The 16,764-nt window shown below is 47.2% G+C and overlaps 1 protein-coding gene across 1 annotated transcript; it reads left to right on the forward strand.

The window, feature by feature from the left end:
- The first annotated feature begins 7,692 nt into the window (after positions 1 to 7,692).
- LOC142591540 (monocarboxylate transporter 5-like) lies at positions 7,693 to 16,041 on the forward strand. The gene is made up of 3 exons (XM_075703860.1): positions 7,693 to 7,912; positions 8,681 to 8,824; positions 14,989 to 16,041. The coding sequence occupies exons 1-3, from the start codon at positions 7,693 to 7,695 to the stop codon at positions 16,002 to 16,004; spliced, it is 1,380 nt and encodes a 459-aa protein (XP_075559975.1). The 3' UTR covers positions 16,005 to 16,041.
- The last annotated feature ends 723 nt before the right edge of the window (positions 16,042 to 16,764 follow it).

Here is a 16,764-nt window from a genome sequence, read left to right on the forward strand (position 1 = left end):
GGCTTATACACGACGAAGAAAGGAGAGGATGCGGAAGCCTTTGCGTGACATATTAAGTCTACGGAGGATTTTGTCAAGACTGAAAAGAGCTTCAGCCATCATTCGACTAGCACGGATATTGGCCGAGTCATCCAGGTATCTCATCAAAGAATTTGTAAACTAGAAAGTCATCGTGTTCAGGTGCACCTTGTAGCGCCATACCACGTGCCTATCACGGAGGCGACGGGAGCTGCCATACTACGTGCCTATCGTCGAGGCGACCAGAGCTCCAAGTTCTCCACGACAAATTCAGAATTCGACATGGGAGGGGACTTCAAGAAGCACCCAGCCATCTCCGCGACAAATCAAGAATTTGACGCGGATGACGTCATCGCCCCCCCCCCCCCGGTTCCTGCCGACGAGAAGTCGCCAAACTGGTTCCTGCTGACGAGGAGTCGCCAAAGGGATTTAAGGGACAACAGGCCCATTGTGAAGGCAGAGAGTCGCCTCCAGCCGCCCAGCCGGTCTGATGCGCTCTTACAGCTACATGTACGCTATCATTCACTATCTGTAAATATTGTATAAAGTTTTTCGTTTCTTCGTCTTCGGAAAGTGTCCGTCTCTCGACGCGATCGTGGTCATGTGCCCTCTCAAAGAAATGTGAAAGCTCATCTTCAAACGAGAAAATTGGCAATGTAACGCCCTCACAGCGGCAGCCTAGACCGGGAGACACGGCTGATGAAAAGCAGAGGACTCAGACTTGTGACGGATCAATTACCGGATCAGTGACAGTGGCTGAGGAGGCTTTCGAGACTTGGAAAAACGGGGCGCCTAGGGCTGAGGTGTAATGGCGTTTTCACTGGTCGATTCGGAGCAGGATTTCTTACTCCGCGGCAACGAATCCGAATTTCACTGGTCGATCTGGAGCGGGTTCGCGCGTTCCACTGGTCGTTTCGGATCAACTCGCTTGGCGCCGGAGCGCTCTTACTTGCTCCGCCGCCGAGGAGCGGATTCTGGCGGAAATAATTCGCGTCACTTCCGTCTTCAAGCGAAATCGGTACCCGGTTGGTACGCACAACCTTGTGTTGCTTCGCAAGATGGCTGCGCTTGGTGCTGCCGCAGAGCTCGCGTTTAGCGATGAGAGCTCGGACGACAGGGATTACGAGGTGACGCAAGTGCTGTACGAAGCCTTCTATGCACGTTGTCCATGCACAGTCCTTGCGGGCGCGACATGGAAATGACGGACTCTGCGACTGCTGCGGTCAAATTACGCACGGAGGACCATGAGTTTGGTTGCCGTGCAAACGTACAGAGCGTAAGTGGGGCATGGTTTTCGGAACCGGTTAGCGCGACGTGTGCGCGGACTTCCGGTGTGATCCCCCGCTTAGCGTTCTTGCGCTCCGCTAGCCGACTCGGATTTGTGAAACCCGAGCGCTCGCTCGAGGATTTCGGCGGCCGCTCCTGATCGACCGGTGCAAAACGCCATAAGGTTCACTGCTTAGTCCCGCATCGTTGTGCTGGGAGCAGTTTAGTAGGGTTGAACCAGAGGCGCTTATCGCGGCACAGAAAAGCTTACCCTTCGCTAATTGTACTGCAGGCAAATGTGAATGAAGGAGTGGCCCGAAAGAACATCTCGTTCTACACTAGGTCAGGTCTCAAGTACCGGAAATATCAGGATTCCAAGGGTGGGACATACAACCAACTACTCGTGCCACAAAAGTACCGACCGCAGCGTTTACAGTTAGCGCATGGGAATGCTTGGGTGGGTCACCTCGGTATCAAGAAGACAAAGGTTAGGCTAGCGCAATATTTAGATTGGCCAGGATACCGGAAAGAGGTTGAAACACTTGTTCGGTCATGCGACGCATGTCAGCGAGTTGGTAAATCGAACAAGTGGAAGGCCGCAATGAAATTGGGGCGCATTATCACAGAACCATTTCGGAAGCGGCAAACAAATGCTGACGGACTTGGAAGAGCATTTTAGGCTGCAGCCTATGCTTATCCGAGAGCTTATCCAAGAAGTTAAGAGTTTTAGCGCTACGTTTTTATGTATAGTTTTGTCTCTTCAGTTATTCTGGCACATTGAGGTTGATTGATAATCACTTGCGACACACAATCGTGTGAAGGGTATCGTAATATTAGTGTCACCGATTAAAGTAAGCCTACGGATCGCTTTAGAGCCCACCGCAGCCACTCGAATGGGATATCATTGCAAACCAAGTGACAGAATTTCGCTGGGACCGCGACAGGGAAAAATATAAACTTTCTTCGATCGCCTCAGCTGTGTCTGGCCTGCCTAATGACTGTTAGGAATTGATTGGCAATCTATTCTTTAGCTGTTTATTCTCTTTAAATATGTCTTCTTTGAGAGCACTATTTGTAGAGGTCTGTATCCCGGGCTCTTTATTGGGTGCGTGTTTCGTGTTAAGTACAATAAGCGTAATGGTCCTGTTGAGCGCACAGATGCGGTTAGAGCGTTTGTTTTCGTTCAGTTTGGTCTGGCGTTGTGGAGAGCATTGGGAGAGGGCTCACTTTCGCCGAAGTGGTTGGCGTTGATTTTCGGTCACTCCGCGAGCTTTCTCAGATTCAAGCAAAGGAAAGACCAGCGGAAGGAAGGGCGGCAAAGTCATTTCCTTAACCCCATCATGGACGTCACTCAATCAGCACATCGCATACGTCGAGCACTGGATGTATTAGAGAGTTTTTGTTTAGCGGACGCAAGCGGCTTGCGTAGGCAAGCACAAGGGGCGACGGTACTGCGCATGCGCAGACCCCTACGTCAGCATCTGCACATGCGCAGTATCGTCGCCCCTAGTTCTTGCGCACGCAAGCCGCTTGCGTCCCCTAAACTGAAGCTCTCTATTATCTGGCGGCGGGAGTGCTGTAGTGCCATGCCACGCGCCAGTCATCGAGACGACAAGAGCTCCCACTTCTCCGCGACAAATCAAGAATTCGACACGAGTGACGTCATCACCCGCCCCGCCTGGCTCCTGCCGACGAGAAGTCGCCAAACCAGTTCCTGCCGACAAGGAGTTGCCAAAGGGATTTAAGGGATAACCGGCCCATTGTGAAGGGAGAGAGTCGCCTCCAGCCGCCCAGTCGATCTGATGCGCTCTTACAGATACATGTACGCTATCATCCACTATCTGTAAATATATTGTATAAAGTTTTTAGTTTCTTCTTCGCCTGCGGAAAGAGTCCGTCTCTCGTCCTGCACCCCGGAGTCCCAACAGCCTGTAACATCTGAAGAAGAACTGACGATGCTGACCAAAAGAGTTCCGTCAGTTGGTTTTTCCTTAATCAGCTCCCTGGCGAAGTGAAATTCCATTTGTGCCAAGTATCATTTTTTTCTATGATTGCAACGTTTTTCATTCCCATTCTTGTTGGAGATCATTCTTCTTCCTCATCCAAACATAAAAGTCAACCGATTGTTTGCTCATACTTAATATCAGTCACTATCTAGCAGCCTAATATATATGTGCCAGTGTTATCTAGTGTACGCTGCCATGTGCAATTCCTCTGCTGAAATGGCTGATACGACATCGGCATGGGTCTCGCATTAACCATTGCGCCGTGTGCTCTATGTAGCTCTTGACTATCCCTAACGTTTTGGGCCTTCCGTTCTTGCACAGCACATTGGTTTCTTTCATGAATGCTAGCTTTCTCATTCCCATATTTAATTCCTAGTCTCATTCCCGATTTATCTTCTTGATCAATAGCCCGGGTCTTCGCGCAAGCTACACTGACTTGACTGCATAATCTGGTTTCGCTTCCTCACTTGGTCGTGGTCGCCATGTAACGTTTTTCGTATGTGGGCGCCTGGCCAGTTGCATTACAAAGCAGTCTCTTGAGGCAAGCAGCTGCTCCTGCAGTGCGCACAGTGACATAGACTTACAACATGCACGCACTGTAACTGGTCCTCCCCGTTCGTTCTTTCCTGCTGTGGCCGCAGCCAAATTGTGCTTATGGCCTTCCTCAGCCACGATTTGGCATGAACGGATATCAGCATACGTGTTTACATTGTCAGTAGTTTCAGAAGCTAAATAGCCCAATTGCGGGAAAAGCCTGCAAAAGTGACTGCCGGAGGTGATGCCTCCATAACCGCCCATGTCCATATTGCGACAAAGTGGGGCACAAAGATCGAGCCACACATTAGCCACCCTCGAAATAAAAGAAACGTGCAGGTCCGAAAGGAGTTAACGCTAAATTGCCGAGTAGTCCATGCGACTGTTTTGGCAACGGTAGCAGATGCCTGCGTCACCCGTTTGCTCCGCATTGCGAGTTGCTCATCTTCAATATCGACTGTCGGTGCAAACAGGTAGGACACTGTCCAATCAGCTTTGAAAATTGAAAGTTGGACAACATTATTCTCGCCGCCTCAATTCTCGTAATTCTTTTTGTATTCACATCGGGATAATATAAGGGACGCGCTGTGACGCAGAACTTGTCGGATAAACTATGGTCGCAGTGCCCGGTTAAGAGTTTGAGCCTTTCCAAAACAATAATGTTATAAAAAAGAGTAGTTTGCCCGAAAACATATATCTTCAAGATCCCGGAAAGGTGTCTGCAATTTTTTCGCTTACACAAAGTCATACATTTAGGCAGGGATTGGTGGTTTGAAGCACAGCGAATGAGTCTCTGTATCTCATGATGCTCGAAACCAACCTCATAAGGTATCTTATCATTGTCATTAGTTATACCTGAGTTGCCTTCGGCTGCTGAGCACGACATCGCGGGATCGAATACCGGACTCGGCGGTCGCATTCCGATGGCAGTCAAATGCAAAAGCACCCGTGTACTTAGATTTAAGTGCGCGTTAAAGAACCCCAGGTAGCGGAAATTTCCTGAGTCCTCCACTACGGCGTGCGTCATGATCAGAAAGTTGTTTTGGCACGTTAAACCCCACAATTAAAAAAAAAACCTGAGTTGCCAAGTAAATATAAAAAAAAAACGCTACGAAAAAACTTACTTATAGGGACGTGACTAAGGCCGTTGCATTGATTGGGGGTGTAAGCCAAATTAAGGGAACGAGATAAAGAGGAAAAAAGAACGCTTCGGAACAGACACCAAGAAAACCAAACACTTATTTATGAAGATGCTGACCTTGTAATTCCTTTTGGAAAATAATTCAGAACGTAATGAGCATTAAGGAATGCTTCATTGATTGCTATATAAAAGCAAGGATTGCATTACGCGGCAGAAATCGATGATAAGCAGTTGCAATATTTACCACAGAAGCAACAATTGTTACTAAAAAGATGTTGCAGTTTCGCCAGAAAGACGAAGCATTCATTGCGAAAGCAAATTATTTGACAGCTATACGAAGTAAGGTTAGTGCTTTTATGAGCCGTACATATCGTACCAAACATTTGCTTACTAAGACGCCCATTTAGTGCAAAGCACGGGTGAGTGGGATGATGGCGAGCATCGTCATCAAGCCACCATCCGTCTCGGCTGATTCGCCCTTGCTTTTCCTAGCCCCTATAAGCATAAGGCGCCGCTGAGAGCGACAGGATCTTATCGCACTTCGACTTTATAAGGAATATCAAAGCGGCCGCGAAGGCAGCCACGACGAAGAAAATTCATCTGGAGTGTCGCAAAAAAAGTGCACTGAAAGTTAGCTTGCCACCGCTGCAAGTTATCTTTTCTGTAGCCAGAGCCACTCACACTCTTGAACAAATGTACACCCTTTGGGTCGTATCTTGCCACACAACGATAATTGTCATCTCTCTTGCTTGCGTTGCCTTTCTGGAAAACGCTGCGCTCGCTGCTCTCCTGTCGATGATGCTTTGTCGTGCTGATAAGGCGCTTGCCATTCGTGACTCGAAGTACCGGACTCGCAGCGTTAAAGGAAGGAAATGCGGAGAAGACAGGTGACGATTATTGTGTGGTAAAACGCTACCCAAAGGTTGTACATTTGTATAAAAGTGCGGGACCTGTCATGACCCTAAGTGCCACTGGATGCCACTGTCATGACCCAGTGCCACTGCCACTGGAGTGCCCCAAAGGCTTTATCTAGTACACATAAATTCCCGAGATAGTGGCCTCGTTGATAGCAGTCACCGTAAACAGTTAGTAGTTCAACGCTCACGTAATTCGCAGGTTGTTCGCAATTCGCAATTTATCCTGTCGTTTACTTCCATTAATCCTTTTCCCTAATATCTGCTACTTCCTATTTAAACCAAACCTAATTTTGCTGTGATTTTCTTCTCTCGTTCATTCATAGCGAGTGTCTCGAATCTGGAATCCGTGACGTCATTAGGTAACGTACGAGGTTTTCTTTAGCCGCGTGCCTGCTATCCTAACTTCACGTGTTACTAAACGCCATCGGGTAATAAAAGGACGTTCCATATCCACCAACGATGGCTTTGAGTGCACTCTCAGACAAAAATACACCCTTCGAGGTGTATATCTGCCACACAACAATAATAGTCATCTGCCTTGCTTGCATTTCCTTTCTTGAAAATGCCGCGCCCGCTATTTTACCGTCGGGAAAACTGTGTCATGCTGATAACGCGCATGCCGTTCGTTACTGCGAAGTACCGGGCTCGCAACGTTAAAGAAAGGAAATGCGGACAATACAGGAGACGTTTATTTTTGTGTGACAAGATACGACCCAAAAGGTGTAATTTTGTTTTATAGTGTGGCGCTGGCTAACACTCTGGGGCTAGATCCAGTGAACTACCCAAGATAGTGGCAGGACTGACAGCCGTCGACGTAGCTTAATTGGCAGTGCAACGCACGCGCAATGTGGAGGCTTTGGATTCGGCTCTCACCTGCGACAAGCTATCTTATCGTCCATCTTCACTTCCACTCTCCTTCATTATGTGCTGCATTTCAGTTTCAACCACGGCTAAATTCCCCAATGTTCTTCATTGCTTCATTGTCTATTGGCTTTATACAGTTATGACTAACAAAAATCGAGCCCCTCGGTTTCTTTCCCTATATATATATATATATCAATTAGCAGTTTTCTAAGAAGCTATGTGCACAAATCAACAAGCATAGTCAATCTTGAACTACAGACTATGGCGAATAACAGGGTTTTGTAATAATCTACTAAATATAAATCAAAGGACACACTTGAACATTTCTTTTTTTTTTCCTTCCTACATTCTCATTCAACCGAAATATCTATAGGTAACGCTTTGTTATCTTGCATGGTGTCATAATCATTTGTTGCGCAGGGTCAGCGTCGCTGTGTTAGCTATCACACTCAGGTCAGTGACTTTGACCACTTGTACCTCCATTATTATTTTCACCACGTGCCCTTTTGAGAGAATGGCAGTGATAAGGAGGGACCAGAACCGCGATGGTGCTACGCTAGTGCACCTACTCCTTATCGTCGTCTGCCTTGTCTACGGAGATTTGACCTGAGCGGCCACTTCCAACACTTCTTGACTTTCTGTACCCTAAAGGAACGCTGTCAAAAAAGAAGACAAAGAAAAGGTGGCCTTACAACAGACGCAGGCTCTCAAGCTTTCGCACAAACCAAGAAAGGGCGTTGACTCAGTCGAGTGATCCGTACTGAAGGACCAATGTATGAAGAACAGCGGCACTAAGCGGTTTCTCACCAACGCCTTTACGTACACGTGAACACCGGGCAAGTTATCTCCTTCCACACCCCGTTGCTGTGGTGGCGGAAAAACGCCGCGGCTGGAGGCTTCTTTTATTCCGAATTCAAGGTAGCCTGGTCTCGTTAGTGAGACAGCCATGGCAAATGCACGTGCTCTGAAGGATGACCCAGTGTTTGGAGCCGATTCGCGATGGAGCTGGATCAGTGCCTTCTGCTGTTGTTGGGTGCTCTTCCTCGCTTTAGCAACGCCCCGCGTCTCAGGAATCTTCTTCTACGGCATCGTCGAGACTTTCGTGGTGAGCAGAGAAGAGGCTTCGTGGGCGGTGACACTGGCGAGCACGCTGATGGTATTAGCAGGTACGATTTCACCTGTGCCAACATTACATATATGTTATTCACCACAGATAAGTCAACTCCAAACGCAAAGCCACTATGGCAGCGACTTCTACATTGCATTTCAGTGACTTATTTATTTAACACTTAGAGTTTAATGCCGTCTACAACGTTCATAAACTCCCATATATGCTAGGAATTTCACTGTTAACTATATATACGTTCATTTCAACTTTGTCATTGTCGATGTGAGTTCTTTAGCCTACTTGCATGTGGCGAATATTATTTTGGATTATTAGTTTGTAACAAATAAACGGCACACCGGCCGTGGTCGCCATGTGGATATGGACTTTCACTGCTGAGCCCAAGGTCTCGGGTTCTACTCCAGTCACAGCAGCCGCATTCCAATGGAGGCAACATTCAAACAGCGCTCGTGTACTGTGTAATAGGTACACATTAAAGAGCCGCAGGTGGTCGAAGCAACCGGGAGCTTCCGTCTACAGCGTGCATGCCTCATGCTCAGATCGTGATTTTGGCACACTGAGAATCCCGAAATAAATTAACAAACTGACTGCACATGTCAACGAGCCACCGCATCCTCATTGCTTTGATGTCCCGTACTGCAGCAGAACGTATCCGACGCATGCCGATGGACTGTATTCTTTTCATGCGTGCGGAATAGCTAGAGAAATGGAAACAGAAGTAGGCACTGAACGCGAATCCTTAGTAATTCACTCAAATTTGTGTGATCCTAAAATGTATTTTTTCCTTTTTTTTTCAATTTTGGTGCAGGCCCGATAGCCGGTAACCTGTGCGAGCGTTATTCGTGTCGGGCCGTCCTGCTAACGTGCTCTTCACTGGCAGGAATTGGAGCCGGCCTGTGTTACTTCGCGAGAGATCTTCTCTTCATCACAATTTCTTTCGGCGTTGTTCACGGTATACATGACCACTTCATGGACGGTATTTTAGAATATACGTTTTCAATAACCGACTTGCTGTTGTGCCTAACGGGGGCTTTTATGTTTAGAAACATTATCTGGCGTATATTCAGTGCGGTGCTTGCCGATATGCCAGTCTGTAAGAGATAATTTTAATTATTCAACACATCTTTTGTTATTATTTTCTGTCCCGTTTCATCGTTACAACCAAAACAACAACAGTCATACCCCACAATGTTGGACATTGCCCCTTCGGAATTCTGTTAAGCCTCGCCGCCATACGTTCGAGGAATTGAATGAGCAACATTCAAAAAGATATATATTTCAGAAATTGGGCCGAGTTTCAACAACTTACAAAGAGCATAGCAGAGTGTTGGTGTAGGCCAGTTGGTGATTCGTGATTTTGGGAAGTTACCGCAAACAGAACCCGAGACTTCAAGAAAGGGACAACACGAAGTGGTAACCACTTCGTGTTGTGTCTTTCTTCAAGTCTCGTGTTCTGCTTGCGGTAACTTTCCGAAATACAAATAGCAACATCGTCATAGTACGTCCTTTCAATAATACGCATTTATGACAGCAGGCACTTCGTACAGCCTTACAGCGGTGCTTTGGCACTAACGAGATCAATACTATAACGCGATGTTCTAAACAAGAAAGAATCTGCCCTAGGGAAGGCTGCCTTCCAAGTACTCGACGAGCCTTTTTACTTCCGGGTCGACTCGGTAATCTCAAAGAACACGGCGATATCACATTCTTGCAGTCTGAGACTGTACCGTGCAAGGAGGGCTGTAGTGTCCTTTAATTACACCAGCCAGCGCAATGATCAGTAGTCGCTTACTACCTTGAAGGTCCTGTCATATAGGCAAGGGCGAAATTTCACCGTAGTTCGAATGATCGCCCGACATTTCGATAGCAACCGCCTAACTTGCCTCGAGCGACATCGCCAGCGACGAGGTCGGGCTGAGGATCCGGCGGTTCGGGGCCGCGAGGCAGAGCAGTGACAATGTCGACGTCAACATAAACACCGGGGTCGCAAATTTCAGCTTCGCTGGTTCATTGTCTGTACGCGGTGCATGAACGGTATTTTTTTTAAGCGAAGCCTTCTTTGCCTCTTCCTTCGACTTTCACACTGCTGCTGTTGTGACTGTTGCTGTCTGGCACACCGCGTCGTGGGTGGTTCGGAGCGTATGTATGCATGACAAGAGCGAGTCATGACAAGAGAGGAAAGGCCACGCGAGAGGCTCGTCTGGACCGCACCGCGTCGAATATGCACAAAGCCTTCTGGAGCTCCCTGGGCGTTGCCGCATTAGCTTCTTGAAAGCTGTAATCATCTGTGATCCCCCTCAAGACCATAGCAGAAGCTGCAGCGCTCCCCTTTCTCATAACATGCGATTGCAGAAGGAACGTAGATAGAACTGTAGAGAGCAAGGAGAAGGAGAGGCAGTTCCCCTACAGGATATCAGGGCAGGGGACCTGAGAAGGCAAGCAAACCCTAATACTATACGACAGCGGTTCCGGAGAAACTAGATGAATTCAAGGTATGGTGCAGTATATTTCTGCTATTTCTGAAAAATAAACACAATGCAAATATGTCCCGAGGAGAAATTACGCAGGGCGGGCAGAAGCAGAGCTTCATTAATCAAATTGCACCGCAAGGTCCAGGTCACACTAAGGAAGCGGCCAACCGTCAAATCGACACTTGTGTACCCGCCGCGATAGCTTTGCGGCTATGGCATGGCTATAGGTCGCGGATTTGATCCCGACCACGGCAGCTGCATTCCGACTGGGGCGAAATAGACAACGCATGTACACTTACATTCTGGGACACGCAACAACATCACGGTGTCAAAATTCATCCGGAATCTGCCACTGCGGCATGCCTCATAATCTGATTGTGATTTCGGCACGTACAGCCCATAATCCAATTCAAGTTTGATACTTCTGCCACAACGCAATGTGCCATGTGAGGCAATGACAATGCTCAGCCCTCTCGGAGGTTATAAAATATGGCACACATTAACAATGCCTCAAGCAAACATCTCCCCCTGTGTATTCTTTGTACTACGCAGGCAAACAGCAGTGGTACACGCAAGGTAACTTTTAAAATCAACTCACCACTCTCGTGGTGAGTTGATGTTAGAACGCTAACATAATCCTAATCCATAAGAAAGGGGACGCCAAAGACTTGAAAAATTATAGACCGATCAGCTTACTGTCCGTTGCCTACAAAGTATTTACTAAGGTAATTGCAAATAGAATCAGGAACACCTTAGACTTCTGTCAACCAAAGGACCAGGCAGGATTCCGTAAAGGCTACTCAACAATAGACCATATTCACACTATCAATCAAGTGATAGAGAAATGTGCAGAATATAACCAACCCTTATATATAGCTTTCATTTATTACGAGAAAGCGTTTGATTCAGTCGAAACCTCAGCAGTCATGGAGGCATTACGGAATCAGGGTGTAGATGAGCCATATGTAAAAATACTGGAAGATATCTATAGCGGCTCCACAGCCACCGTAGTCCTCCATAAAGCAAGCAACAAAATCCCAATAAAGAAAGGCGTCAGGCAGGGAGATACGATATCTCCAATGCTATTCACAGCGTGTTTACAGGATGTATTCAGAGACCTGGATTGGGAAGAATTGGGGATAAAAGTTAATGGAGAATACCTTAGTAACTTGCGATTCGCTGATGATATTGCCTTGCTTAGTAACTCAGGGGACCAATTGCAATGCATGCTCACTGACCTGGAGAGGCAAAGCAGAAGAGTGGGTCTAAAAATTAATCTGCAGAAAACTAAAGTAATGCTTAACAGTCTCGGGAGAGAACAGCAATTTACAATAGGCAGCGAGGCACTGGAAGTCGTAAGGGAATACATCTACTTAGGGCAGGTAGTGATGGCGGATCCGGATCATGAGACGGAAATAATCAGAAGAATAAGAATGGGCTGGGGTGCGTTTGGCAGGCATTCCCAAATCATGAACAGCAGGTTGCCATTATCCCTCAAGAGAAAAGTATATAATAGCTGTGTCTTACCAGTACTCACCTACGGGGCAGAAACCTGGAGGCTTACTAAAAGGGTTCTACTCAAATTGAGGACGACACAACGAGCTATGGAAAGAAGAATGATAGGTGTAACGTTAAGGGATAAGAAAAGAGCAGATTGGGTGAGGGAACAAACGCGAGTTAATGACATCTTAGTTGAAATCAAGAAAAAGAAATGGGCATGGGCAGGACATGTAATGAGGAGGGAAGATAACCGATGGTCATTAAGGGTTACGGACTGGATCCCAAGGGAAGGGAAGCGTAGCAGGGGGCGGCAGAAAGTTAGGTGGGCGGATGAGATTAAGAAGTTTGCAGGGACGGCATGGCCACAATTAGTACATGACCGGGGTTGTTGGAGAAGTATGGGAGAGGCTAAAGCCCCTGCATCTACGCGCCACCGCCGCTTTCTTAAGTAGCGACAACCTTTGTTGTGCGCCGCCTTTTCCCCTCACGCCAAATCCGGTTCCGGTATTTCCGGTTCCGGCATTTCCGGTTCCGGCGTTTCCGCTTCCTGGAGTTGCGCTGCGGGAATTTCCGCTTTGACTTCTGTTAGGCGATGGCTGTGGACGATGGTGCGACGCCCGCGCGTGCTTAGCAGAGCTGTGGCAGTCACCATAAGAAAAATGCAAAGGGGACAAGCTGTTGTATTCCGCTGAAGTATAGTTCGCGGTTGCCGTTGTCCAAATGCACGAAAAACGGCAGTGGTCTCCAAGTGCCCAGGCACTACATTCCACTGTACGTTGTCGCTCTTGCCACAACCCGTCGCAGGTTGACGCGAAGCAGCGAACACGAGCAGATCGCTGGTTACAGTAGGCGGTGGTTCTTGGATGGAATCGCATTCAGTTTCAACCGCAGCTCGTGCAATTAAAGCCTCTCCAGCGGCGCGAAAGTAAACAACGCTAAAAAACAAAGTGTCACTTCCACCGGGAACAGGAAGCTGCAGCTACGTAAGTTCCGCTTGACGCCGGAAGCTAAGGGGGTGAGTGGGAGAGGAACGTGGAGGAGGTGGGCAGGTTGGCGGTACTTAACCTGGTCGGCGGAAACGTGTATGGAGGGGCTTTAGGAGAGGCCTTTGCCCTGCAGTGGGTGTAACCAGGCTGATGATGATGATGATGATGATGATGATGATGATGATGATGATGATGATGATGATTCAAAGCGAACAAAGCTTTCACGCAGGGTCAATAAGGTAACGCAACGTCGCTTTGACCGGTCTACGTCCCCCTCTGAGTTCCCGGCTGCACGTGCAGGCTGCCATTCATTCCATTCACCACTCTCGTGTTAGACTAAACGTTGAATAAATTAGGCTTTCGCCGTCATCATCAGCATTACTTATTGTCAATGGAACCAGCGCAGAAAGCTTCGCTTACACCGATTCCTGCAGTGCGTGGGATCTGCATAATTTTTCATCTCTCTTTGTTTGTGTGTTTGAGTTATTTTTTCGTGTTTGTCTTTGTCTTCCTACATATATAAAGAGACTGTTGCGAGAATTTACTGTATGCTTCGGAAAAGGTCGGTCCACCGACCGAAACTGTTTGGTAAATACACAAAAGATAACCGCGAAGTTGTGATTCTCATCTTCCTGTATCTTTATGCTTTTTTCGGGCATCTCTGGGTCGGCGCTGCAGGAACGATGGGTCATCGCTTCCGTAAAACGGCGATGTTAACTAGGCAGCAGCACTTGGACTTGTTGCAGAATTTTGGCCCTTTCTGTTCCTGTGACGCTTGTGAAGGTCCTTAGGAAACTGCTGCAAAAGTGCTCCCACCTTATTAGAGAGGACTCCCGAATCTCTAACGATGTCCTCGGCGCTTTCTAGGGTGAACAATACATGGCGCAACTTGCCTTCACAACTCAATTTGCGGAAGGCTGGGGCACTCTCTAACGTCTCGAGCTAGGTTTAGGTTCGCCTGACGAGGCTCCACGCGAGATGGCTGGCTCCATATACTGTTGCAGCACGATAGTTGGGGGGGGGCGGGGGGGTAGGGGAGGGTCATTGAGGCTGTCATCGTGGCTGCTGACTTGCTGACCTTCTTTTTTTTGTCGTGTTCGTGATCTGGCGGGGGAAAGTTTTGCAGCCGGAGGCTAGCTCGATGGTCCCGGCGCCGTTGACGTTGTCGTCGCGTTTCTCGCTCGGTTCATGGCCTTGGAGTGGTGTCCAAAACAAACGCTCCAGAAACTCCACCAGACCAACGTCACGTTGTAGCAACAGACAAAAACCAGACAGTACGAAGACACTGAGAGTCACGAACTTAAGTCTTTATTCGGTGATCTTGTGCCCACAAAGATAATTTACAATGTAAGCACAAGGATAGCGCCAAGCACAATCGGCAGTTATCAAAAATCTGATACACAGGTCAAATGCAGCGTCTATTTATACATTAAGCAGCGCAGAATCTGGTGTTTTGCTGATTCTCACGTGCATTCTGGAATATAGACCAGCATGACCTAGCGCATGCAAACTGGTTGCACAATGTTCGGTGACAATATAGGCAACGAACAGGACAAGCGATAACATTCGACAAAATTTTGATAAATACGCGTCTTGCGGCGGGTAGTGATATTATAGCAGCGTTTAATCGATGAAACGTTGTCACCTGAAAAACGTAAGCAATGTACATGTGTGGACATGAAGAGTATTATGTCTTATAACTGCAGCCAACTATTTCGCCATAACACAGTTTCAATATTTTTAACTTGCGAAGTGCACGGTTTTTATAATTTCCTAGACTGCCTCAGCTCAAATGGTATAACCCATAAAGCATTCAAAGTGTCCTAATGCTGTAACCTATCTCATGTATAACGATTAGGCGGATGGAAGCACTAATATGACCTTAACGGTAACCCTTCTACTGCGAGTCCACACAAAGAACTTGCTCAGTTAACCAAAGGAATCTAACAACCGAACTGCGTAATGCTTGCGTTTACATAAATTGACAAAGTCGAATAATGACGTTTTAAGAATCATTTGTTTTGATTGAGCTCACCTGGTCAGCTCCAGGGACGGCAAGAATTTCTAGCTGTAGTTCAAGTTTCCAATTCAATAGGCGTTCATTGAATTTCAGCAATGGCGGATTTTCATGTCACTCATTGTCATTTACTTGACCGCAGGATGTGCTCTGTGTGGCTTGTACGTCGCCGTGAATGTACTGCTGGCCCAGCATTTTGAGAAGAGAAGGGCTACGGCGTGCAGCCTAGTGTACACGGTGTGCGGACTCAACACCATCGTCATGCCCCCTCTTGTGGAGTTCTTCCGAACAACGTACGGTGTGCGTGGAGCATTTCTTCTTTATGGTGCAATTATGCTGCATGCAATTCCGTCCGTCATCGTCCTCAGGAGCCCGGCTTGGCTTACGAAGCCAAAACGTGAGCCGAGAAAGGGAAATCATGAAGAAGTAAAGGACCAAACAAGTGCCACGTGCGCGTTGATTCATCAAACTAATGGAGACGCCAATAGAGCAAAACTGCCTCGAGACAATTCTGGCCTACACGGCCAGTGTACAACCACTGATTGTTCCGCAAGACCCTGTTTCAACTCTGAGCATAATGGGTCAACTGCCCTTCAGTTGCACAGCAACAAGTCATCGAAGGAGCTGAAAACGAAGAAGTTTTTAGGACGTTTAGATTGTGGCCCTACGGCGAGGCAGTTCCTAACGTTGACGTTTCTAATTCACGGACTGTCTTTTGCAACTGTTGTCTTTACAACAAACGTGTTCTCCATTATACCAGCCGACCTAGCCAAAGACAGGGGCATGGATCCCTCAGACTCAGTGTATGTCCTGCAGGCTTTTTCCATTACCGACGTTGCGTTCAGAGCCATCGTCGGCCTTGCCATCGATTCACGGACGTTGTCGCTGGAATCGGTGATGCTGCTGGGCTTTGCACTGCAAGCACTGGCCTTTGAGTGGCTCGTGTGGGCGGGCACACTGCCGCTGATGATCGCCGCCGCTGCTCTATTGGGCTCCACGTGCGGCTCGAGGATGTGTTTACAGGCACCTGCCATGGTCAGGGACTTCGGCATCAGCACTCTGCCAATGATGATGGGTGGGCTGTCCTTCTGCGCTGGTGCATCCCTTCTCATCCGGCCCCCATTGATCGGTAAGCCGCCTTACATGTCAAATATTTGACTAAGTCGGTGCACGGAAAGCATGGGCCGTATAGCGTGACACTTCTACTCAATATTTCTTTTTTAAGACAAGCGCTTCTTTGTTGATTCAGATCGATTTGGGGTTCATGGGTTCTGGGTACCTAACCAATTTCTTCTCGTATTAGACAATAAGATGAGTTCTACTCTATGTGGAACAACCAAGGAGGCGTAAAAATGAAGCTTGGAACACGCACTTCCTTATAAAAATTACTATTGAAATGTTGTTGGCAAGTTTTTGATGCATAATTGACTCAATAGCCTTTCAACAATACCTCAACAATTATTGAAAGCACAGAGCAATAATGCAACAATAAAGTTGGGTGGCTCACAACAAAAAAGTCGTTGACTAAAAGCTGTTGCCATATAGTTGAATAGTATGGAGTATATTGAGCCATTGTTGAGTGGTTCCCAACAATAAATTCGTTGAATAAAATGTGTTGATATATTGTCGAATTATATTGGGTAGTATTGAGCCATTGTTGAGTGTTGGCAACAATAAAGTCGCCGGCTAAATGCTGTGAACTTATTGTTGATTAACGTGAGGCTTATTTAGCAATATTTAGTTTCGAAGTATATTTGCAAAACACACGCACATGTGTATGTGTGCGTCTTTTCCATATATATATATATATATATATATATATATATATATATATAGTTTTATTGATCACTTAATCACCATTGCATATCAGCAGGGCGTTGTTTCACCTTACTTGAACCATAGACGTATCGACCGAGTG

Source organism: Dermacentor variabilis, chromosome 8 (genome assembly GCF_050947875.1).
Source record: "Dermacentor variabilis isolate Ectoservices chromosome 8, ASM5094787v1, whole genome shotgun sequence".
Classification (NCBI taxonomy): Eukaryota; Metazoa; Arthropoda; class Arachnida; order Ixodida; family Ixodidae; genus Dermacentor; species Dermacentor variabilis.

What these genes read in the sequence shown, in the direction of transcription:
- LOC142591540 (XM_075703860.1), top strand. Translation starts at nt 7,693, where the DNA reads ATGGCAAATGCACGTGCTCTGAAGGATGACCCAGTGTTTGGAGCCGAT. An exon ending in CACGCTGATGGTATTAGCAG is followed by an intron (nt 7,913 to 8,680) that starts GTACGATTTCAC and finishes ATTTTGGTGCAG; the next exon opens with GCCCGATAGCCGGTAACCTG. An exon ending in TTCTTTCGGCGTTGTTCACG is followed by an intron (nt 8,825 to 14,988) that starts GTATACATGACC and finishes ACTTGACCGCAG; the next exon opens with GATGTGCTCTGTGTGGCTTG.